Source organism: Oryctolagus cuniculus, chromosome 7 (genome assembly GCF_964237555.1).
Source record: "Oryctolagus cuniculus chromosome 7, mOryCun1.1, whole genome shotgun sequence".
In the NCBI taxonomy this organism is placed as follows: domain Eukaryota; kingdom Metazoa; phylum Chordata; class Mammalia; order Lagomorpha; family Leporidae; genus Oryctolagus; species Oryctolagus cuniculus.
Window position 1 is genome coordinate 109914104 of NC_091438.1, and position 26006 is coordinate 109940109.

At 38.6% G+C, this 26006-nt stretch overlaps 1 protein-coding gene and 1 pseudogene across 23 annotated transcripts in view; one reads left to right on the forward strand and one right to left on the reverse strand.

The window, feature by feature from the left end:
• Window positions 1–3192: 3192 nt before the first annotated feature.
• The window catches only part of ATG4C (autophagy related 4C cysteine peptidase), a 98377-nt gene continuing 75563 nt past the window's right edge, over window positions 3193–26006 (reverse strand). For all 23 annotated transcript variants that reach the window (XM_070078365.1, XM_008265139.4, XM_051856416.2 and 20 more), the window contains one exon: window positions 3193–4340. In XM_070078365.1, the coding sequence (XP_069934466.1) occupies window positions 4173–4340 (168 nt within the window). In that variant the 3' untranslated portion in view covers window positions 3193–4172. The remainder of the gene's footprint in view (window positions 4341–26006) is intronic.
• Window positions 18684–23184, forward strand: LOC108177574 (large ribosomal subunit protein uL14 pseudogene; annotated as a pseudogene).

Genomic DNA, 26006 nt, shown 5'->3' on the forward strand with positions numbered 1-26006 from the left:
TAATTATCCTGTTAATCTCAGACCTAATTCCCCATTGTAGATTCATTAGCTATATTTTAATAGATGTGAACTGCTCAAAACAGTGCTGAGTAAACAGCAAGTAGTATGTAAATATTAGGAAACAGGGATGCCACATTGCACAACTCCAAGGAGTACCATTCACGTAACATATAGTGCCCCTTGGACTTTTGCAATATGGCAGCCCCATACCCACTTTTCATTACCAGTACTTCCTTTCTTCCAGTGCCTACATCCAATTTTAAATCAGCATAATCTGCAAGCCTTTTCATTCACATATTTTTATCTGTGTCAGCTTACCATGATGTAATTACCTAGATAAATTCAAACTTTGCTGTTTATAGTTCTCTCAACCTTTTGTATCCGACTTCTGTTGGATTTCCAAATTTCCTTTATTTTTCCTGCTTGTAAAACAACTTATTTTATAACTCATGAATTTCTAATTTCTATTTACCTATATTATCTTTTTATAAAATACAAATATATAATTATTTTTAATTATTAAGATGAAAGATAATTACCTCTGTAGAATACATTTTTATGATTAACTTGGAAGACAACCTGGGAAGATTTAGTTTGTAAATTTCTGGAATAGTAGGTTAGAGGGTAGCAAAGTAAAAAAGTGATTTTTCCACATAATAATAAACATGCATTCTCCACATTTAACATGTTTTTCTTATCACTGTGAGAAAATAAGTGAAATTTTATAACAATAGTCATGAATATTTTGGGCCATTGCTTGCCACCAGTAATGTCAAGAAGGATGGTAAAAGAGGAGAGGGAAATGCTAACTCAAAAATGTGCCTGCAATGCCAATTCTTATAGTTTTCAAAGTTTATAGGCAAGGAGAAAGCCTTTAAATAACCATGAAAACCACACAAAAATGCTTAAGATTTTTAAACTGACTTAAGATTCACACTATAAAATGATATAAAGTTTATATTTTAGAATCAATAGGATGTTTCCAGTTTTTTCTGATGTCTCATCTTTTCAATTCAGTATCTGAGTACTCAGTATAAATGCTGAAGTGAATAGCACTATTGAATTGGGACTGATTGACAACACTGAGAGTACAGTAAACACCACATGATAGATATTTATCTTGCTAGTATTTTCTTGGAAGCCATTTGCCCTTCTTTTTATAGAAGATAATAATCCCTTATCATTTCCAAAAAATTGCCTCTATCATATATTCTGAATATCCTGCTTATATTTCATCATTATTTAAATTCTCAGTTCCCCTTATATCTGTTTCAATAAGAACTCATATAGTAATTTAATATTTTCAAACTTTTTAAAAATTATCTGTCCCTCCTCTTAATTCCTGTTCTTGAAAAATCCTTTATAGTTTTTTTAGGATTGTATATGAAAATATATTTAAAAAGACCTAAATGTCAAATGCAAGCAATTGAGGGTCATCTATGGCAAACTTTCAAACTTCTTCCTAGAAGAAAGAGAATACAGAGAGGGAGGATTAGTGTAACTTGGCCAGAAATAGTGTTTTTTGGTATGGAATCAAAGCAGGCACCTAATGGTCTCTAAGAAACAAATATTTGTAACCTAAAGTTGCACAGGTTTTATAGATAAGTCATTTTCGTTGTTCTTTTTTAACTCTTATGAATACAGAACGGAATTAACATTCTTTCAGATATGTTTGGCCTTAATGTTAAACGATTTTGTTTAACAGATCACAAAAGTGACCTAAATTTTTAATCCTCAAGTTGTCTTCTCACTATTACAGATTCAATGGAGTTGGCTTAATGTAAAAACAGAAAAATGAATACCTCAGGGGAACTTTTTTGGATATGCTTATACTATAAAAGTTCTTTTTCCATTCACTCAATCAGCAAATGATGACTCCCAAGATTGCCTGCTGGTGGTGACTACCTTGACAAAGGGGAATTCACGGTATCAAATTTTATGAAGAAGAGACAAAAAACCTTCTTCATCAAAAAGTCACATCAAGAACCTTAAAAATTCATTTCTGAAGTGTTAATGGTAAGACCCAGTATCTTAATATTGATGTCTAAATGGAGGATCCTCCTGTCATAATTCTAACAGAACACCTGAGAATCTTGTCCGGCACTCCAGGCTGAAAGTGATCATCCCTCCCAGCTTTACTGATGGAGCTTACTGGCTGCCACAAGTCTGTGTTCAAAACCCAAGTCTGAAACCAGAATACACAGTACCTCTACTCCAAAATGTAACAACACAGTTTTGTTGCTGCCTTCCCAATAAATAATTAGCATGACTTTTGGCTTCAGTTCAGTTAGCAGGCAGGTAAGATAAATTTATCAGTCCCTTTCAATTTTTAGCCATGAATTCACTTCCTCATACACCTCATTGGATACTTTTTATATGCATATAATTATGCTAATAATTTGATTAGAAACACTTATTCCTAGTCATGATGATGACTACGGTATACGAATTGCTTTGTTTGTACAATATTCCAAGTACAGTATTTTCAAAACAATTCAAATGTAATTTTGTCTAAATCCACAATTCTACTTTAAAATGATCCTTAAATATGCTGGGGGAAATCATGCCATCCTGTATTTCTAAGTTTTTAAGAGAACACTTATAACCAGTTCTGATGTATTTGAAAGTCTGAACGCTCTCATGTGATGTGTTTGTTCTAGAATACTGTGAATACAACAGCTGTGTAGGAACAGTCCATGGCAACAGTTTAGATAAGAGGACTGCAGCGTATGAAATTAAATCTGACATACCACTGGCTGCTTATTCCTCGACTGCTTTGATATTCTAGGAAAATTAGTATTGGACTTAATTTGTCCAGATTTTATCAAGAGTAAAGGAAAATTTCAGATTTCAGACTATTTATTTAAATTCAATAAACTATTCTCACTGGGAAATGTCAAATCTGATTTCCCTCATCATGCATACTAAAGCAATTTGCCCTGTTTCAGCTTTGCATGCAACTCTAAACAAATAGGCTTTCTGATAGAGATCAATGGCTTTAGGTGATACGCAATTTTATGTTTATAATAAGTCACCTTTCCAAATTGAAATATGGAAGCTTTGTAACATAAGTGAATATTTTGCTTTCAGAACAACAATATCATTTGCCTTCATTATAAATAGAACTTGAGAGAATAATTTTTCAAATGAAAGGATTAAAATAATCCCAACATTAAAACCAAAACAAAGGCATTTTATGTTCTCACATCTTTATTAAAGTATTTATTCTGGTTCAGTAATAACTCTTATACTTTTATATCACAAATTTGCCTTTGAGTAATACATAACACACTTAAGGCAGATCCACCTCAGGGATAACCTCAGCTTCTAAACATCACTACACTGCTTCATACAAATAACAAAAATCACACAGAGGAGCATCTACTGATGTTTCCCTTGGTGCTTATCTTTAGATTTAAAAAATGCATAAAACTTCATTTTTGAGATAAGAAAGAAGCACTACTACTATTTTATAATTGCATTCATCTGATTGGAATGACTGCAGTTACTATTAATAACATCTTTACATTTTGTGGGAAAAACCAATACTTTGAATTCACTCCTCATGGAAGGTTCAACAGCAAGCATACTGAGTAGCCATTATAAAATCATATTGCTAAGTACTACCTTAACTCGCTTCTGCTTAGGGAATTATATGTATAGTCCAGGTAATAAATAGCATTTAATGATCAAAACACATCCCGAAGTACCCTTTGGTTGAATTAACAGCAGGATGGTAGTAGCAACGAAGATTCATTCTCTGGTCTCCTGGTTATCAATACAAACTAAGGATTTTGGAACTATTTAGTGATCCCATTCTTTGGGCAGGAGGAGGGGAAGTTTTATCATAAAAGCTCTAGAAAACCAATGGGTTCAGGTGGAAAGCTTTGAAGACTAAAATCTTCCTTAAAGGTTGAGTTATCATTAGCAAATCCTAGGGAAATAGAAATGCAACCAGAATCACTTAATTTATTATTTATTATGAAGTAGAGTTCATTAAATCATTTCTCTTTCAGAAAAATATCTTTAAACTTGTATATTTTCAAATGTTCTTTTTTAAAAGAACATATAAAATTCAGATATTTGTGAAAATAAACCAGCTTCAAGTGTACTTGTTTCTCTTCACTTTTCTGCTTTCAAAGAGTTCCCATCCAGTACAAATGTGCTGATCTTTAAAGCAAGACAAATTCTTCTGTGCTCAGTCTTTTTAATCTTTTCTTTTCATCCTCTGAGAAAAGGTCTTCTTCCCTGGTTGTAGTTGATGTAAAATCATAGTCTCTGGAATGACCATTTACAAAAGTAAATAACGGATATTTCTCCTTAGAAGACATTTTCAGCATCTGCAACAGAAAGTACAAAAGAATCCCTTATTGCATGCAATAGCGCACACTAGGCTCACATCACAAAATCTAATGTTTTAGCACAGAACTTCTCATAAGTTTCTCTCATTTACATTCATCAAGTGTTTTTGTTTAATTATTTTGCTAAAAGACATAGTTGATTACCACTATAGAGCTTATCTGTAAGTAAATACATTCTTCTCCATTAGGATTAGATAATCAGAAATTAAGTTTACATTCACTTCATCCCCAACTCCCAAGAAGTCACCTGATCACATTATTTTGAAGGCATACTGAAGAATTAAGTCGTGATTTATCTTCTTTGGGTAGTAACAGATAATGGAACAAAATGGTATCACTGATTATGATAAAATATTGTGAAAATCTATTTGGTAACCCAGCACAGAAAAAAGGCAGGCATTTTGGTCCATTCTAATCTCAGTTCTGCAATTTACCTTGATATGACCTTGTACAAATCACTCTACTTGAGTATCATTAACAAAACAGGGCAAAAGATAGCTGATTTCCTACTGTGAAGAATTATTAAGATCAAAAACAATAATATAGTCATTTAAAAAATTAAATTTCACCTTCCCAAATATTTCTGTACTTTAAAAATATTTGACTGAAATATTTCCACAATACGTGAGTTAATATGCAAAAAACAGTGTTCTGTTCTCATACACAGTAATAACCCACACTTTATTACCTCCTAAAGTTGTATCACATATGAAAAAAGCAATATTTAGAGTACTACGAAAATATCCACAACCTTTATAATCTGTAAATTTTGGATTCAAAAGCATCCTAAACAACTTTAAATCTCTTTGATAAATAAGTTATATGGAAAATTTTAAACAATTTTCATTAAAAAATGAATAAAAACTTTTGAATGAAGGATGTTTTGGCAAAATAAATTTAGTTTTGTTAGTAATCAGGACCACATATGAAAGATTCTACAAGTTTGTGTGAGTTACAGAGAATGCTGGAAAAAAATCAATAGGTTATTAATCATGATGAATTAAATATAATCTTCTTCTAAAGTTAAGTTCAAAGGTACAACTAAATTCTCCCAAATGTTGATATTCAACTGAAGGATCAATAAACTTTTTTGTATTATATTCATAGTTTCTTTTGAAATATATCTAAAATAGGTAGGTCTAGCATAAGAATACAATGTTAAATTCAAAATGTTCCAATGAGAAAATTATGAAATATAATTTTAATTGCATAGAAACAAACCACTTAAAAATAAAGTACTAAAAAACTAAATGTGATAAAAATCAGATCTTATAATTCATATTATGGTTCTAATTTATACACTGTTCAAATTTATTTTATTTACATCCTTTAAAAAAAGAGAGAGAAGGGCAAAAACGTGGAAAATGCAGAGAGGGCTGGCATCTGATGAATCATCTTTCACTGCCAGCCAGTAGCTGGAACACAGTCCAAAACTGTTTGTCATTTTATATTCATTTAACGTCACTGTAAAAGCACAGTATCCAAGGGGCAGATATCCACATTTTACCACTTTCAAATCATCATATCATCTCTTCATCCTTTCTTTCAAGATCAAGAAAGAAGTCACTGGGGTTTACGAGTATAGCACTAAGTTGCTCATCAATATAAGATTCAGGCCGGCGCCGTGGCTCAATAGGCTAATCCTCCGCCTTGCGGCACCGGCACACCGGGTTCTAGTCCCAGTCGGGGCGCCGGATTCTGTCCCAGTTGCCCCTCTTCCAGGCCAGCTCTCTGCTGTGGCCCGGGAGTGCAGTGGAGGATGGCCCAAGTGCTTGGGCCCTGCACCCCATGGGAGACCAGGAGAAGCACTTGGCTCCTGGCTTCGGATCAGCGCGGTGCGCCAGCCGCAGCGCACCAGCCGTGGCAGCCATTGGAGGGTGAACCAACAGCAAAAGGAAGACCTTTCTCTCTGTCTCTCTCTCACTGTCCACTCTGCCTGTCAAAAATAAAAATTTAAATTAAAATTTAAAAAAATATAAGATTCAAATCTGTGCCACAGGAAAAATGTCAGAAAGGAACCTTTATCCTTAAATTATAAAATGCTCCAACATTTTGCAAATTCTCTTACAAGATAAGTTCTCCTTATATATAATATTCATTGAATCAGCTTGAGAATTTTCATTTTTTATAACTTTTCTAATTTAATTAAATGATTTTTAAATATTTATTTGTTATTTATTTGAAATGCAGAGCCACAGACAGAGATCTCCCATTTGTTGTTCACTTCCCAAATGCCCAAAATAGTTAGAGCTAGGCCAGGCCAAAACTAGAAGCCAGGAACTCCATCTGAGTCTCCCATATGGGTGGCAGGAACCAAAGTACCTCAGCCATCATACACTGCCTCCCAGGCACATCAGCAGGAAGCTGGATTAGCAATGGAGGCAGTACTCCATCCCCAGTACTCTGATATGAGATGAAGGTATTCCAAGCATTGGCTTAACCCACTGTACCACAACACCCATCCCATATATAAATAATTTTTAAAGATTATCAAATGACGTTAAGGGTTTACTCAAGAGTTAAAAAACTATATCAATACAAAAAACTGCATGACGATGTTTATGGTAGCTGTAATAAAACTTGGAAGCAATCAAGATGTCCTTTAGCAGGCGAATGATAAATGTGGTACCTTCAGACAATGGAATATCATTCAGTGTTTAAAAGAAATGAGCTGTCAAGCCATCAAAAGACATAGGGGAACTTTAAATGCATATTACTAAGTGAAAAAAGCCAATCTGCAAAGGTTACATATTGTATGATTCCAACTATACAACAAAAAGTCAAACTATGGAGCCAGTAAAAAGATCATTGGCCGGGGGAGGTAGGGGGGATGCAGACATGAACAGACAAAGGAGAGAGAATTTTTATGGTATTGAAACTATCCTGTATTATGCTATATTGGTGTCAAAACCCACAGAATATACAACACACAGAGTAACAGCCTCTGGATGATAAAGGTGTGTCAATATGGGTTCATCAATTGTAACAAATGTACTGTTCTGTGGTGGGATATTGATAAGAGGAAGTAAATGGAAACTCTGTAGGTTAAGATCAATTTTGCTATAAACCTAAAATTCTAAAAAATAAAGTATATTAAAATATAAATAAATATATAAATAAAGTATACTAAAGTATATATATTAGGGATAGTTACATAATAAGGTAAGTGACAACAAAAAGGACATCATTGTGATATGGCAAGGAAGTAATTTTAAAACAAGTAAAAATGGAAATTCCAAAGAAGCATTTGAAATTATCTAATGCACTCTCATTTCCTAATTGGAAAAACCCAGAATCAAAGATTTAAATGACTTTTCTAAGATAATAAGACAATAGCAGCAACAATAAAAATAGATGGGGCAATCATCTGGCCTAGCAGGTAAGATGCCACTTGGGACACCCACATCTCATATCAGAGTGCCTGTGTGTGAGTCCTGGCTCTACTACAGTTTCCAGCTTCCTACTAACATGCACCCTGGGAGCCAGCTCAAGTGGTTGGGTCCCTGCCACCAATGTGGGCAACCTGGATCAAGTTCCAGTTTCCTGGCTTTGGCATGGAGGCCATGGACATTTGGGGAGAGAACTAGTGATAGCAGATCTGTCTGTCTCTTTTCCCCCACCCCCACTCTCTCTTCCTCCTCCTCCACATGACGCCCCTAACTCCTGTCTTTCAAATAAGTAACTAAATTTTAAAAATGAACCAACAAAAGCCAAAAAGAGATAAACCAATAATGAATTATTGGGATATGAGACCTCAATGACTATCAACATACCTTCCAAATACTTCTTTATAGCTCTGAGTACCATATTAAGAACCAACGGAAAAGGAAGACCTTTCTCTCTCTCTCTTTCTCTAACTCTGCCTGTCAAAAAAAAAAAAAAAAAAAAAAGTTTTCAGGCCCTAGTTACTGAGCCGCTGCTGAGGACTCACAGCCTCCCTCTTAGCCCTTGTTTCCTAATGCTGTAACCCGGTGTCCACCTCTTCCAACTACAGCCTGCCGCAGGCCATTTCCAACAGGAATCTTATTGATCGTATGTCTGCTATCCAGACTCCAATCTTTTGACCCCTTTGCTGATGCAAGTAAGGGTGATGACCTACTTCCTGCTGGCACTGAGGATTATATCCATATAAGAATTCAACAGAGAAACAGCAGGAAGACCCTTACTACTGTCCAACAGATCGCTGATGATTAGGAGAAAAAGAAACTAGTGATTGGACTGGCATTGTGGCAGTTATCATATAACTGCTATCTGTGGTGCCTGCATCCCATATGGGCCACAGTTTGAGACCTGGCTGCTCCACTTCCAATCCAGCTCCCTGCTAATGCACCTTGGAAAGCAACAAAAGATGGCCCAAGTCCTTGGACCCCTGTACCCACATGGAAGACCAGGAAGAAGCTCCTGGCTCCTGGCTTTGGATCAGCCCAACTCCAGCAGATTTCTCTCCATCTCTCTTTGTAACTCTGCCTTTCAAATAAAATAAATAAATCTTTTTAAAATAAAAAAATTTACATGAAAAAAGTTCAATATCAGATTATCTATGTCACATAGAGCAACACCAATTAAAACACTATACAAAATAAAAGGTAATGTAAATTATTTAATAACTTAGATACATGTCTATCATATAATCCTGCAGGAAAAAATAATACATTAAACCATACTCATATATAAAAAAAATCTCAATTATGGTAAAGTAATTTTAAATATGTATTTTGAAGAGACCAGAAGGAAATACAATAAAATATTTATATATATATATATTTTTTTTTTTTTGGACAGGCAGAGTGGACAGCGAGAGAGAGAGACAGAGAAAGGTCTTCCTTTTGCCGTTGGTTCACCCTCCAATGGCCGCCGCGGCTGGCGCGTTGCGGCCGACGCACCGCGCTGATCCGATGGCAGAAGCCAGGTACTTATCCTGGTCTCCCATGGGGTGCAGGGCCCAAGCACTTGGGCCATCCTCCACTGCACTCCCGGGCCACAGCAGAGAGCTGGCCTGGAAGAGGGGCAACCAGGACAGAATCTGGCGCCCCGACCGGGACTAGAACCCGGTGTGCTGGCGCCACAAGGTGGAGGATTAGCCTAGTGAGCCACGGCGCCGGCTACAATAAAATATTAACAGTTGTCTTTGAACTAGAAGTGATTTTGCTTCTTTTTTAAACTTTTATTTTCTAAACTTTTTATTTATATTTCTTCTATAGTTAAGAAAAAATCATTTTTTAAATTTGAGACACTAAATTTAATACTCATAGCTGCTTTTCAAAAGGGACTTCAGAGGTTTGCTCAACAAATCAGAATAGGCAAGACAAAACTCTGTTCTGGTCTAATAATACAACTAAAGATATACTGGAGTTGCTTTATTATGTAAAAAGCAAATAATAAATTTCTTCCCAGGAGGTCAAATATTTTATCATACCTTCCCTATGTACTGATTTGACAGGTTTCAGAATTTACTTAAGAAAAAACTGAACGACAAGTCAAGGGATTTATTGTACCATAAGCTAGTAGTTGGAAAAACAGAAACACAGAAGATCCCTACTGCTCAAGCCAAAATCTTTTCTACCTGTCTCTGCCCCCATACACAGAGAAGTGTGTCCTGTACACAGCAGTAATACCTAAGTGGATCTTATTCACTACATCGGAGCTGACTTAGGTAGGGGTTAGGCTCATAAGTCAGCCTACAGCGTGAAAATCAAATACTGTCAAAACAATCAAAATCACATTTGATAAGCCCTTAAATTGTTTAAAGGGTGGTATTATGGTCTTATGAATACAACCCTATCAATAACAGGTGTAAAGTATAATAAGTAGTAATATATATGATAAAGAGTACAAAAGAAAAATGTCCTAGTTTTTTTTTTTTTATTATAAGAGCAAAAGTGAGTTAAACATGCAAGTGACGTTAACTCCGTTCTGTCTCCTCATTACTCAATCTTAAATCCTTATAACTGACTTTTACTCCTCATTATACTGAAAATACTCCCATCTAGGCCTCACAAAGAAAGGTCCTTTCATTTGTCCCTCTCTAGTTTCTACAGCAATCAACACTGCTCAGCATTTCTTTCTTAAAATATTATTCTCCTTGACTTCTGAACAATTTTGCTTTCCTGTTTCTATTTCTGAATTTCTTCCTCACCTCCTCCTTCATTATCTCCACTTATTTCTACATCCCTAAATGCAGATACAAATCAATTATTGATCCTTTGTCTTCTCTACAGAGTAATGCATTCATCTTCTCTCCCTTAAAAAGATTAAGTACTCTCAGTATCAATCATTTCTCTGCTAGGCTTTATTATCATTAGGCTTTAGAGATGAGGCACTGAAATACTGAGGGCTTTAGGTGACTTGAGTAGGGTCACACAGCAACTAACAGTCAGAATTTGAGCAACGGGCAATGAGCAGTCTGGTTCTAATATTACCACTTCATTCTACCACCCCCAACAGGGAGTTGACGCATACTACAAAACTGACTCAAAGTGCTCAAACTGAAATAAAATTACAGTTTCTTCCTCCCCAAATTAGGTCCCTTTCAGACTTCTCGATTTCCACCAATGGTAGTATCATTTATGTTAATTATTATAAGTGACAAAAACATATATACACATAAAACAAAAATGAATAATGGTTCTTGAATAATAGGAACTGTTCTTATCACATAAAAAACCTGCTAATGTTAGCTTTGGTTAATTAATATGAAATAAACAGTTCCTACAACTCTCTTGACCTTCTCCTCATAATGACAAGAGCATTGCTGAAACCCCCTACATTTAGTTTGCATTCTAGGCTGGGGCAGGTGGATGCAAGAGGAATGAGAGCATTGTGTTTCCATCCCATTTCATCAAGAGAACAGCAGCTTTCCCAGAAACTCCCAGAACACATTACATACATTTCATTGATCAAACTGTATTTAAATATATGGAAGACTCAAAAACCGAGTGTTAGGGTGGTCACGCTGTCACTTCAGACAAGATCAGGATTTCTTAGCAAAAAAGGAAGATACATTGAATGACAGCAACAGTGTTGCTGCCTGTAGTGCTGGCATCTCATGTGGGTGCCGGTTCAAGTCCTGGCTGCTCCACTTCCAGTCCAGCTCTCTGCTATGGCCTGGGAAAGCAGTGGAAGATGGCCCAAGTCCTTGGGCCCCTGCACCCGCATGGGAGATCCAGAGGAGTCTCCTGGCTTCAGATTGGCACAGCTCCGGCCGTTACAGCCATCTGGGGAGTGAACCAGCTGATGGAAGACCTCTCTCACTTTCTCTCTCTCTCTCTGCTTCTCCTTCTCTCTCTGTGTAACTCTTTCAAATAAATAAATAAATCTTTTTTTAAAAAATGGTCAAACTGACATACAAATGACAATAAAGTGAGTCTTGAAGTCATAAAAGGTCTGGGAGAAGAGAGCTCTAGACAAAGAAATCAGCTGTGCAAAACCCTTGGATGGTAGCACACTTAGCATTTTCAAAGAAAAGAAAGGCCAGTGTGTATCTAGGGTAAAGGAAAAGAACAAGAATGATACACAAAGGCCAGATTACATATACCCTTCCAAGCCAAATTAACAAATTATTTAGTTTCTGTTGTCACTTTAAACATTCTACCATAAATTTCTGATAACCTTCTACCCAGTGTTTATGCTCATGATATTTCTTTCATGTAATCACCCTTTACACTTCCTGATTGTACAAACTTGATCAGTTATTAAAGTCCCAGTCCAAGTTCCACTGACAACTACCTGAGTCTACAGTGATTCCTCTGTTCTCCAAAGTCCTAGAGATGTGTCTAGTATAGTGTGAGGATTACAGACATGGACTATAGGACCAGACAGTCTCAGTTCAAAACCTGGCTGATTATTAACTGTGTGACCCTGGGCAAGTTACTCAACCAGACTGTCTCACTTTGCTTAGCAGTAAAATGTCAGTAATGACAGTCTCCATCTCAGAGTTGTTGTGCAGATTAAATCAGTTAATGCATGTAAAGTACTTAGAAGGTTACCGGCATCTAATGTGTTGGCTTTATTATTATTATTGCTATTATTATGATATTAGTCTTCTGGCATTTATTAAATATACTTTTGAGTCATTTATCTTTAATGTTCATTTCATGTCTTCCCAACTAAACTACAGGCCCCTGAAGATTTTTAAAGAAATCAGAGTGTCTATCATCAGATCCCAGAAATAAAAAAGACTCAAAAAAGAAAAATATCCCTCAGATTTTACATGGAGGATCTCTATGAAATGGAATCATGAACCGAACTCTGAAACACTAAAGTGATTTCAGAAAGACATTACCAAAATAGTGACGGGTATGGGGAATTGTGTACCACTGCAGAAAATGGGAATGTTTAGAAGAAAAAGTAAATTGACTCTCTTAATCTATGAAATTAAGGAATAAAAATTATTTGGAGGCTGGGGCCAGCACTGTGGCTCAGCGGGTTAATGCCCTGGCCTGACATCCCATATGGGCACCGGTTCGAGACCCAGCTGCTCCACTTCCTATCCAGCTTTATCTCTCTCTCTCTCTCTCTCTCTCTCTCTCTCTCTCTCTCTCTGCCTCTCCTCTCTCTGTGTAACTCTGACTTTCAAATAAATAAATAAATCTCTTTAAAAAAAGTTATTTGGAGGCTGATTCCAACTCAATGTAAGAACATGTTTTGTTAACAATAAGGGTCTGTCTGGGGCCAGCACACAGTGGATTAAAAACCCTGGCCTGAAGCGCCAGCATCCCATATGGGCGCCGGTTCTATTCTGGGTTGCTCCTCTTCCGATCCAACTCTCTGCTATGGCCTGGGAAAGCAGCAGAAGATGGCCTAAGTCCTTGGGCCCCTGCACCCACATGGGAGACCCAGAAGAAGCCCCTGGCTCCTGGCTTCAGATCAGCACAGCTCCAGCTGTTGCAGCCATCTGGGGAGTGAACCAGCAGATGGAAGACAGACTGACATATAAATAAGAGATTGTACAGTATAGTGCCGTTGAGCACATATTCTCAAGTTACTATCTGATGTTTAAATCTCAGCACTACCATTTATCAGGGTGACCTTTGTGAAAGTTACTCAACCTTTCCAAACATAAGATTCCTCAACTGGGGCTGGCATTATAGTGCAGCAGGTAAAGCCTCTGTCTATGATGCCAGCATCCCATTATGGGTGCCAGTTCAAGTCCATGCTGCTCCACTTCCTATACAGTTTCCTGCTAACGAGCCTGGGAAAGCAGCAGAGGACAGCCCAAGTGCTTGGCCCCTGCACCCATGTGAGAGACCTGGAAGAAGCTCCTAGCTCTTGGCTTGGGCCTTGCCCAGCCCCAGGCAATTGTGCCATTTGGAGAGTGAACCAGCAGATGAAGGATATCTCTCTCTTTTTCTCTCTCTGTAACTCTTTCAAATAAGTAAATCTTTTTTTAAAAAAATCCTCAACTATAAAATGGAGATAACAGTACCTACACATCAGAAGGTTTATATAGATTGAGATAATATATATAAAGTATTTAGGATAGTACCTGATACATACTGAGGACTCAACAAATACTAGCTGTGGGTTGAAAAATTGCTCAGATCTCTAGGATTCAATGCTATTATAAACTTTGTTCTGTAGCTTCAGGATAACTGGCCATATGTGTTTTTCCCTGTGTTGACAACCATTGCATAATCAAATGATTAATTTCTTAATACATTTCCATTTGCAAATTTCTGGCCTCAAATCTGAACACTGCTAGGTAATAAGCTTATTGTTGAACTGAGATTTATTATTTGATAGAAATCATTAGGTTGAAAACAGGTACAAAGAGCAAGAATCAGATAAAAGAATCTGCATCAGGCTATTTGTAAAACAAGAGAGCAGAGGAGATAAAACCTAAGTTCACAAGTTAGGGAAGAGATATGTTGGTGAGATACCTGTGAAAATGAGCAAGTTAATCTTGTAGAACTTGCCAAGAACAGTACATAAAACAGAAGCGAGAAACAACACTGAAAACAGGACGCTGACTGAAAGCCTGTAATAGACTCAATTTCCTCCTTGCAACCAACACTTTTCTTTTTGCCTCCTTCTAGTCATCCCCCATATAGGGAAGTAAAAATTTATTCTTTGGAAAAACTAAATAGGTTACAATATGGATCCTAGTAAACCAAGCACAGTGATCACCTCAGAAGCTAAGGGCTTAAGCGATGGTCAAAAAACACTCAGCTGTAGGGTCCTTAGCATCCTTCAGTTTCCACTGTGGAAGCACTAGCAGGCAAAAGGTATTCCATAGGCAGGAAATGGCAGAACTTTTGTCTGAGAATGCCAAACAATCCTTGAGAAAAGACCACCACTTACTAACATATGGGGATCACCCAACAAAAAACAAGCTCAGTACATGATCACCCTGGTATGAAAGTCACCAGTGATTCCAAGATGGCTGACTAGGGAAAAGACATGCTGATTCTGATCAAGGAAGACAGCAGAAAAAAAGCAGAGGAACTATATTCCCAGGGGCAAGTTGGAGCTAAGTCTGCAGTGGAAATCCTACAGAAAGAAGAGGGACACTCTGGAGCAGCATGGGAAGTGCGGACATGTAGCAGCAATAGGGAACACCACGTACGACTCCCACAGCTGGAGGCTGGAGGAGACACCAGGTGCTGAGAGTGAGGTAAGAGCAGACTGCAGCAGCCATGCTGCTGGCGACACTGCCTGAAGGAGAACCTTGCAAATCACACTGACGTTAGTCTCACCTGGAGCCCTAGCAAGGGACAGTTACCCACCTAACCCAGCAAAGGGAAGGCACATTTCTTTCTCCCCATCTCCGACAAGAGCACTCAGCAATCAGCAGCTGAAGGTGCCATCTTGACATTAGTAGACACTGGAGCCTCACACATGACCAGAGGATTTTACCAGAGGGAAAAATCCATGTTTCCCATTGACTTTGAGTCTGGTGGGGAGGGTTGACAGGGGACTGGGCAACCATTGGGATTGTGAAGTGCCCCTATCCTCTCAACCATTGTAGGCTCTGAGGTTTAAACTGCCAAAGTGGAGCACCCAGACAGCTAGCTCTGGAAACCACTCTGCTCTCTCCATGGACGGGGCAGGCTTGCAAGGCAGAGAGTGGATCCTCCACACCCTGTGATTGTGAGAGACTTGCATGCTGTGACTGGGAATTCTGTGAGTGCACAATAGGGCGTGGAGTGTAGCTGGGTCTCTGGGCAATCACTGTGTCTGGTGTCAGAGGCTCAAAACTCCCTGACTTCCTAGGGTAGTAGCAGGGAGTTCTGTGCTCACACTGAGGACTGCACAGATCCTTTGTGCAGTCTGTGAGCCAGCATGGGTGAGGGTTGTACCCACAGTGAGCTAACCCCAGGCACTGATAACCTTGGAAGAGAGGGGTGAGGTTGTGATTATGCCAACAGGCGTGATCATAACCTCTCCCCGCTGACAACAGAGATCCACTATGCCCAAATTGGGTGTTACCCTGGATTCTTACCCTACCTTGGAGACTGATCAGAGCTCCCTGGGCCCACCCACAAACCTCTGGGTATTCAGTAATGGAGCAGACACTCCACTAAGCCACCGAAGCACACTTCAAAGATAAAACCCATCAGCAGGGGGTGGGCACTGTGGGGTAGTAGGTTAAGCCTCCATCTGTAGTGCTGGCATCCCATATGAACACTGATTTGAGTCCCAACTGCTCAACTTCTGATCTAGCTCCCTGCTGGTGGCCTGGGAAAGCAGTTGAGGATGGTCAAGGTGCTTGAGCCCCTGCAACCACATGGGAGACCCAGAGAAGCTCCTGGCTCCTGGCTTTGGATCGGTCCAGCTCCAGCCATTGTGGCCACTTAGGGAATGGATCAGTAGATGGAGGACCTCCCCCCTGCCCCAATCTCTCTCTCTCTGTAACTCTGACTTTCAAATAAATAAATAAATATTTTAAAAAGAGAGAGACAGGGCTCGGTACTGTAGCATAGTAGGTAAAGCCACTGCCTGTAGTGCCAGCATCCCATATAGGAGCTGGTTCTAGTCCTGGCTGCTCCACTTCCAATATAGCTCTCTGCAATGGCCTGGGAAATCAGTAGAAGATGGCCTAAGTCCTTGGATCCCCACACCCATGTGGGAGACCTGGAAGAAACTCCTTGTTCCTGGCTTCAGATCAGCCCAGCCCCAGCTGTTGCAGTCATTTGGGGAGTGAAGCAGTAGATGGAAGACTCTCTCTCTCCTTTTCTGTAATTCTGCCTTTCAGACAGAAGGAGAGGCAGAGAGAGAGACAGAGAGAGAGAGAGAGAGAGAGAGTAACAGGAAGGTCCTCCATCTGCTGGTTCACTCCCCAATTGGCTGCAACAGCCGCAACTGTGCTGATCTGAAGCCAGGAGCCAGGAGCTTCTTCCAGGTCTCCCATGTGGTTGCAGGGGCCCAAGGACTTGGGCCATCTTCTACTGCTTTCCCAGGCCATAGCAGAGAGTTGGATAGGAAGTGGAGCAGCCGGGACTCGAACCAGTGCCCACATGGGATGCCGGCACTGCAGGCAGCAGCTTTACCCTCTTTGCCACAGCGCCAGCCCCATAAATAAATCTTTTTTTTTTTTTTTAAAGAGAGACAAAGAAAGGTATTAGGTAATGATTAAGGGATCAATTCATCAGGAAAATATGACTATAATAAAGGTATGTGCATCCAATGCCAGGGTGCCTGGCTATTTAAAACAAATCTTAATGGATCTAAAGGGAGACACAGCCTCCAATGCAATAGTAATGGGAGACTTCAACACACCACTTTCATAAATGGATAGATCAATTAGACAGAAAAATCAACAAGGTTGAAATGATATCATGTATCTTTTCTGAACACAATGGAAGGAAGCTAGAAATTAACAACTTAAGAATCTCTAGAAAATATACAAACACACAGAGCCTGACCAACATGCTCCTGAATGAACAGTGGGTCACAGAAGAAATCCAAAGAGAAATCAAAAAATTCCTAGAAATTAATGAAGATGACAATACAACATATCAAAACTTATAGGATACAGCAAAAGCAGTGTTAAGAGGGAAGTTTATAGCAATCAGTGCCTACATCAAGAAATTGGAAAAGCATCAAATAAATGAGCTATCAATGCATCTCAAGGACCTAGAAAAATAACAAACCAAACCCAAAATTAGTAGGAGGAAAGAAATAATTAAAATTAGAGAATAAACAAAATTTAAACCACAAAAACAATAAAAAAGATAAGTGAAATGAAGAGCATTTTTTTTTAAATAAACAAAATTGATGCACCACTGGCCCAACTAATCAAAAGAGGGAGAAGACCCATATTAATAAAATCAGGGATGAAAAAGGAGATGTAACAACGGATATCACAGAAATAAAAAGGATCATCAGGAATTACTACAAACAGTAATATACCAACAAATGGGAAAATCTAGAAGAAATGGATAGATTCCTGGACACACATAATCTATCAAAATTGAACCATGAAGACACTGGAAACCTAAATAGACCAATAACCAAGATGGACATTGAATAGGTAATAAAGACCCTCCCAACAAAGAAAAGCCCAGGACAGGATAGCTTCACTACTGAATTCTACCAGACTTTTAAAGAACTGATTCCAATTCTTCTCAAGCTTTTCAAAATAACTGAAAGGGAAGGAATCATCCCAAATTCCTTCTAGGAGGCCAGAATCACCTTAATTCCAAAACCAAAAAAAATACAACAAAGAAAGAGAACTACCAACCAATATCATTGATGAACACAGATGAAAAAATCCTCAACAAAATACTAGCTAATTGAATCTAACAATACAACAAAAAAATCATTCACCTGGACCAATTGGGATTTATCCCTGGTATGCAGGGATGGTTCAACATATGCCAATCAATAAATATGATACATCACATTAACAAGCTGAAGAATAAAAGCCATATGATTATCTCAATAGATGCAACAGATGTTGATAAAATACAACATCTTTCATGATAAAAACCTTAAGCAAATTGGGTGTAGAAGGAACATTCATCAACACAATCAAGGCAATTTATGACAATCCCAGAGGCAGCATCATATTCAATGAAGAAAATTTAGAAGTATTTCTACTAAGATCTGGAATCCAACAAGGATGCCCACTTTCAACACTGCTATTCAAAATAGTCCTGGAAGTTTTAGCCAGAGCCATTAGGCAAGAAAGAGAAATCAAAGGAATACAAATTGAAAAATCAAAGTATCCCTGTTTACAGATGACATCATTCTATATATAGAGAAATCAAAAGACTCCACTAAGAGATTATTGGAACTCATAAGAGAGTTTGGTAAAGTTGCAGGATATAAAATTAAAACACACAAAAAAAATCAATAGCCTTTGTCTACATAGACAACGCCATGACTGAGCGAGAACTTGTAAGATCAGTCCCATTCATGATAGCTACAAAAAACAATTTAAATACTTTAGAATAAATTTAACCAAGGAGGTGAAAGATTTATACAATAAAAATTATAAAACATTAAAGAAAGAAATAGAAGACACCAAAATATGGAAAAATCTTCCATGCTCATGGATTGGAAGAATATCATCAAAATGTCCACAATACCGAAAGTAGCTTACAGATTCACTGCAATCCCAATCAAAATACCAAGATATTCTCAGGTCTAGAAAAACTGATGCTAAAATTCATATGGAAACACAAGAGTCCCCAGATAGCTAAAACAATATTAAACAATGAAAACAAAGCCAGAGCCATCACAATACCAGATTTGAAGATTTATTACAGGGCAGTTATAATCAAAAGAGCCTGGTCCTGGCACAAAAATAGAGATGTAGACCAGTGGAGCACAACAGAATCCCCAGAAATCAATCCATACATCTACAACCAACTAATCTTTGGTTCAAAGAAATCAAACCATGGAGAAAGGATAGTCTCTTCAATAAATATTACTAGGAAAATTGGATCTCTGTATGTGGAAATATGAAACAAGATCCTTAAATTGCACCTTACAAAAAAATCAACTCAAAATGGATCAAGAATCTAAATCTACAACCCAAACCATAAAATTATGAGAGGAAAATATTAAGGAAACTCTGGAAGACATTGGCATAAGCAAAGCCTTCTTGGAAAAGACCCCAGAAGCACAGGCAATCAAAGCCAAAATTGACAAATTGGATTACATTAAGCTAAGACGCTTCTACAAGGCAAAGGAAACACTTCACAAAGTGAAGAGGCAACTGACAGAATGGGAGAAAATATCTGCAAGTTATAACTGATAAAGGATTAATATCAAGAATCTATAAAGAGCTCAAGATATTCAACAACAAAACAATCCAGTTAAGAAATGGGCAAAGGACTTGAACAGGCATTTTTCAAATGAGGAAATTCAAATGGTAAACAGACACATGAAAAAATGCTCAAGATCAAATAGCCATCAGGGAAATGCAAATAAAAACCACAACAAGGTTTCACCTCACCCCAATTAAAATGGCTCTCATACAGAAATCAGAAACAATAAATGCTGGCAAGGATTTGGGGGAAAAGGTACCCTAATCCACTGTTGGTGGGAATGCAAACTAGTACAGCCATTATAGAAGATAGTATGAAGATTCCTCAGAAAGCTGCAAGGAGATCTACCATATAATCCAGCCATCCCACTCCTGGGAATTTACCCAAACAAAAGGAAATCAGCATATGAAAGAGTTATCTATACCCCCCCATATTTATTGCAGCTCAATTCACAATAGCTAAAATATGGAATCAACCCAGAAGCCCATCAACCAATGACTGAATTAAGAAAATGTGCTATATATATACTTTATGGAATATTACTCAGCCACAAAAAAGAATGAAATTCTGTCTTTGGCAACAAAATGGATGCAACTGAAAACCATTACACTTACAGAAATAAGCCAGTCCCAAAAAGACAAATACCATATGTTTCCCTGATCTGTGGTAACTAATAAAATACAAAAAAAGTAATGTATGTGAGTGAAATTGATGTTTAGAGAATTGATTATTATTTACAGCCCTGTCTCTACTGTTGCAGAAGAGTGTTTTTTTCTTACAACTTTTGGCTGTATTCTTTGCTTACTGGAGGGTTAATCTTATGAGTATAAAATAAAAAAAAAATGTCATTGTAAAGATTAAAAGAAAGAATAAGGAAAGAAGGAGAAAGATAGGAAGGAGCATGTGTGGGAGGGAGAGCAGAGTGAGAAGTATCACTATGTTCTTAAATCTGCATATAGAAAATACATGAAATTTGGTCACCTTATATAAATTTTTTAAAAATTTGTGGCCAGGGAGTGCAGTGGAGGATGGCCCAAGCACTTGGGCCCTGCACCCCATGGGAGACCAAGATAAGTACCTGGCTCCTGCCATCGGATCAGCGCGGTGCGCCGGCCGTGGCGGCCATTGGAGGGTGAACCAACAGCAAAGGAAGACCTTTCTCTCTGTCTCTCTCTCTCACTGTCCACTCTGCCTGTCAAAAAAAAAAAATTATTTACAAAAAGAAAGTCATCAGCTAAAAAGCCATGCCCAAACACATAGAACTTCTGCTCAGTTTTTTAGTGACCCACTCTTTTTTTTTTTTTTTTTTTTTTTTTGACAGGCAGAGTGGACAGTGAGAGAGAGAGAGACAGAGAGAAAGGTCTTCCTTTGCCATTGGTTCACCCTCCAATGGCCGCCGCGGCTGGCGCGCTGCGGCCGGCGCACCGCGCTGACCCGATGGCAGGAGCCAGGAGCCAGGTGCTTTTCCTGGTCTCCCATGGGGTGCAGGGCCCAAGCACCTGGGCCATCCTCCACTGCACTCCCTGGCCACAGCAGAGGGCTGGCCTGGAAGAGGGGCAACCGGGACAGAATCCGGCGCCCCGACCGGGACTAGAACCCGGTGTGCCGGCGCCGCTAGGCGGAGGATTAGCCTAGTGAGCCGCGGCGCCGGCCTAGTGACCCACTCTTAAACACAAATAGACGCAGAAGACCATCAGTCATTTGGGGAGAAGCATCCAATGGAAAATTAGATTAATTAAAAGAAAAAAAAAAAAACAACAGAACAAGAGCTTCAAAGGAAATGTGAACAACAAAAGAAACAGAAGAAAACCTTAAAATTACTATAATTAATTTCCTCAGGGAGAAAAGAAAATGCCATTAAAAAAAGACATATAATACTGTAAAAGAGGAATATTAGAAAGTAAAATTACCTATAAATTTAAATATAAGAGAAATTTAAGAACAATAGGAGAATTAAGATAAATATAGGAAATTTCCCAATACAAAAATATAAAAACATGGAAAATAGATAGGAAAATTAAAGGAGCAATTCAAAAGTTTCAACCACTGTACAATGAGTTCCAGAAACAAAGAACGTTGAAAACAAAAGAGGAAACTTTTTTAATTTCAAGAAAATTTCCCCAAATAGAAGGAAACAGGACAACCAATGAGAAGCGGCATGAACTAAGGCAGCACAAAATGAAGCTTCAGAACAGAAAGGATAACTAACTTTATTCAGTGCTTCTATATGCCAGGTACTAGTCTATTAAATCTTTAACCTTCTAATGATGCTATAGAAAGAGGTAGCTATTATTCTCATTCCAGGAGAAAATGGACACACAGAGAGATTAAGCAGTGTGCCCATGGATACAAAAGAGGCGGCAATGTAACTGGAACTCGAATCTAAAAACTTTCAGATTTAAAAAAGAGTTTTCTTTCAGAGGAAAAGAATTCAAAATGACACCAAATTTGTTAACAGAAACGCTAAATGCTAGATGGGAGCAGAGCAATGCCTCAGAAATTCATAGGAAAAACTGTTTTTGCTCTAGAACTCTGTATCCAACCCAATTTTTCAATAACTTAAGACAGAATAAAGGTGGTCAGACATATGAAGATTCAAAAAATGTATCACCTATGTATTACTTTCTTAGGAAGGTACCAGAAAGTACATTCCAGCAAAAGAAGGAAATAAACTAAGAGGTTCAGAAAATAGGAGATGCAAACTAGGAGAGCAGTATTAAGAAGTCCCACACCCAAGTGTTTGGGCTCTGCACCCCATGGGAGACCAGGATAAGTACCTGGCTCCTGCCATCGGATCAGCGCGGTGCGCCAGCCACAGCGTGCCGGCCACGGCGGCCATTGGAGGGTGAACCAACGGCAAAGGAAGACCTTTCTCTCTGTCTCTCTCACTGTCCACTCTGCCTGTCAAAAAAAAAAAAAAAAAAAAAAAGTCCCACAATGACAATGACCAGACGTGAAGAAGAGTTCAGGTAGGAGTGAACAGAAGTCAAAGGGAGGTAAGTTTCCAGAAAAGAAGTGAAGGGGAGGAGGGGGAGAGTTTTTCCTATGGTTGTACTTACAAAATAATATATGCTAGATATTTGATCAAAATGACTGAACGTGTAAAAAAATTAGGTGTAAAGAAAATTAAGGAAATGAAAAGAGGGGGGCAGTATTAAGTCCAAGAAAACTTGTGTGTCTCTTTCCGGCGTTCAAGGTGTTGAAGCAAAGATGTGGTGAGTCCTCCTGTGCAAAACTCCAGATTTTCCTGCATCTTCTGGTAGGCGCGGTGATCAACTGTGCTGACAACACATAGCCAAAAATCTGTATATCATCTGTCTCTGTGAAGGGGATCAAGGGATGGCTGAACAAACTTCCTGCCGCTGGTGTGGGTGACATTTGATGGCCACGGTCAAGAAAGGCAAGCAGAGCTCAGAAAGAAGGTGCATCCAGCAGTGGTAATTCCACAATGAAAGTCACATTGGAGAAAAGATGGCGTGCCTCTATATTTTGAAGATAATGCAGAGGTCATAGTAAACAATAAAGGTTCTGCCATCACTGGACCAGCTGCAAAGGAGTGTGCAGACTTGTGGCCCAGGATTGCACCCAATGCAGGCAGCACTGCATGATTCTCCAGTGTATTTGTAAAAATGATAAATAACCCATTAGGAAGTATTTGCTTACACCCCTTCCCAAAGTCCAAGAAAAACAAAGGTTAGAAAAAAAGAGATGTATGGGGCCAGTACTATGGCATAGAGGATAAGGCTGCCACCTGCAGTGTAGGCACCCATATGGGGGCCGGTTCAAGACCTAGCTGCTCCACTTCCAACCCAGCTTTCTGCTTTGGCCTGGGAAAGCAGTGGAAGATGCCAAAGTGCTTGGGCCCCTGTACCCATGTGGGAGACCTGGAAAAAGCTGGATCCTGGCTTCTGGCTTTGGATCAGCCCAGCTCCAGCCATTGTGGCCATTTGGGGAGTGAACCAGCAGACAGACGATCTCCCTCTCGGCCTCGGCCTCTGCCTCTCTGTAAGTCTGCCTTTCAAATAAATAAGTAAATCTTTAAAAAGGAAAAAAAAAAGAAATGTAATAATTATATACAGGATAATTACCAGATGATGTTATGGAAGCACAAGGTAAACACTGAACACTGACTTCACCCACATCTGTGCTGTAACTACCCTAGCAGGACGGCTGGAAACAAAGCAATGGAGAGAGACACAGCATGAGAAGGGAAGTAGACCTCTCTCCCTCTCTCTGTCTCTCTCTCTCTGTGTAACTCTGACTTGCAAATAAATAAATAAATAAATCTTTAAAGTGAGTCAATCAAGAAATGGAAGAATACGCACTTAGAAAACAGAGGTGAAATCCTAGAGACACCACTAAGAGAGTTAAAAGTGGAGATTTTCGGCTGGCGCCGCGGCTCACTAGGCTAATCCTCCGCCTAGCGGCGCCGGCACACCGGGTTCTAGTCCTGGTCGGGGCGCCGGATTCTGTCCCGGTTGCCCCTCTTCCAGGCCAGCTCTCTGCTGTGGCCAGGGAGTGCAGTGGAGGATGGCCCAGGTGCTTGGGCCCTGCACCCCATGGGAGACCAGGAAAAGCACCTGGCTCCTGGCTCCTGCCATTGGATCAGCGCGGTGCGCCGGCCGCAGCGCGCTGGCCACGGCGGCCATTGGAGGGTGAACCAACGGCAAAGGAAGACCTTTCTCTCTGTCTCTCTCTCTCACTGTCCACTCTGCCTGTCAAAAAAATAAAAAAAAGTAAAAAAAAAGTGGAGATTTGCAGGAGATTCTTTTAGAGTGGGGGATAACATGGCAAAGGACTCCTGATTCTCAGCATACACTTTTTATACCTCTTCACATTTTAAGATATGTATGTATGACTTTGATAGGTATTAAAATTAATTTTTTGAAAGCATTTTGAATTATATATTAAATAAATGGACTATTATAAATTGTAAGATAAAGACACAGCAATGTAAAGAAAATACAATAAAAGAAATAGATGAAAACACACTGGTTATTTTCTATACCTCAATTATAGGATTCTGTTAACTTAGAAGACAAACTATTAACAATATCCCTTTAATTCATTCTTTCATTCAAAAAATATTTACTAAGCTCCTACAATGTGCTTAACAATTCTAGTACTGTTAATACAATAAAGAAAGCCAACAAAATCCTTATCCTTGCAGAGATAGTAGTACAGTGAAATAGACAGATGGTAAACACATAGAATATGACTATACATGTATATATGACAGAGCAGAATGTGTGTGTGTGTGTGTGTGTGTGTGTAGGGAAGGCCCAAGAAGGTGACGACCTTACAGAAATGAGGGAGGGACCCATGAGAATATCTATGGAAGAGAATTCCAGGCACAGGAATCAACAGAAGTGATGGGACTTGCGAGAGCTAAGGCAAAAGTGGTAGGTGGTGAGGAGGTCATAGAGGCAATGGGGAGAAGGGGAAGGAGAGATTCATGTATAGAAGGCCTGTGGGTTTGTGAGGTTTTGGGTTGTTACTCCAAATGAGTCAGAAAGCTACTATAGGGCTTGAAGAAAATTATCACAATCTTAGTTATTATATTTGTAACAAAACCACTGGTGGCTTGTTGCTAACAGATTTTAGGCAGAATAAGGGAAATCAGAAGATACTGCAATAATCCACATAATGAGCCTGGTAAATGATGACAGTGGTGAGAAGCCATCAAATTCTATGTAAGAAGGAGACATGACAGGATCTGCTGATGCATCAGACACAGGGTGTGAAATAGAGCAAGGGATCCAGTTTTTATGCTGAGCACCCAGAAAACTGGAGTTGCTATTTATACAGTAACCAAATTCACTTTGTCTTCTTTTATAATTTACTTTAATATCAAAATTCCCTTGGGGAGATATAAAATAAAATTATAAACCTTTATCTTTCTACAAATAGTACTCAAGTGGTAAAGATTTCAATGAAATATAGAAATAAAACTAATTTTATGTTATCATTTGAAAACTGGATCTTTTTATTTTATAGTCACATTTTATATAAGCTTCAAAGAAATAACTATAACAAGTATTTTATAAATATAATTATTAAAAGGGACATGATGAAGTAGTTTGTATCAAATTAACCCTGGCACCAAATACAACCAGAAGAAATGGACAATTAGGTTTTTTTTGTTTTTTGTTTTTTGTTTTTTGACAATGAGTATTAAAACAACTGCTGGAAAGCATGTGAGAGCAATCATGATGAACAGGTTTTGATAAGTGAAAATCTTAGAGATATGAAGAATATCAAGAAAAGATAGAAATGAGAAGCGAATAGAATAAATATCTTTAAAGTACTGAAAGAAAACAATGCTGACATGGAATTCTATATACAGAGAAAATACCCTCCAATAATAAAGGCAAGTTCTTTTTTCTTTCCCCCCTTAAATAACTCATTTCTAAAGCCTCTACATGGGTCT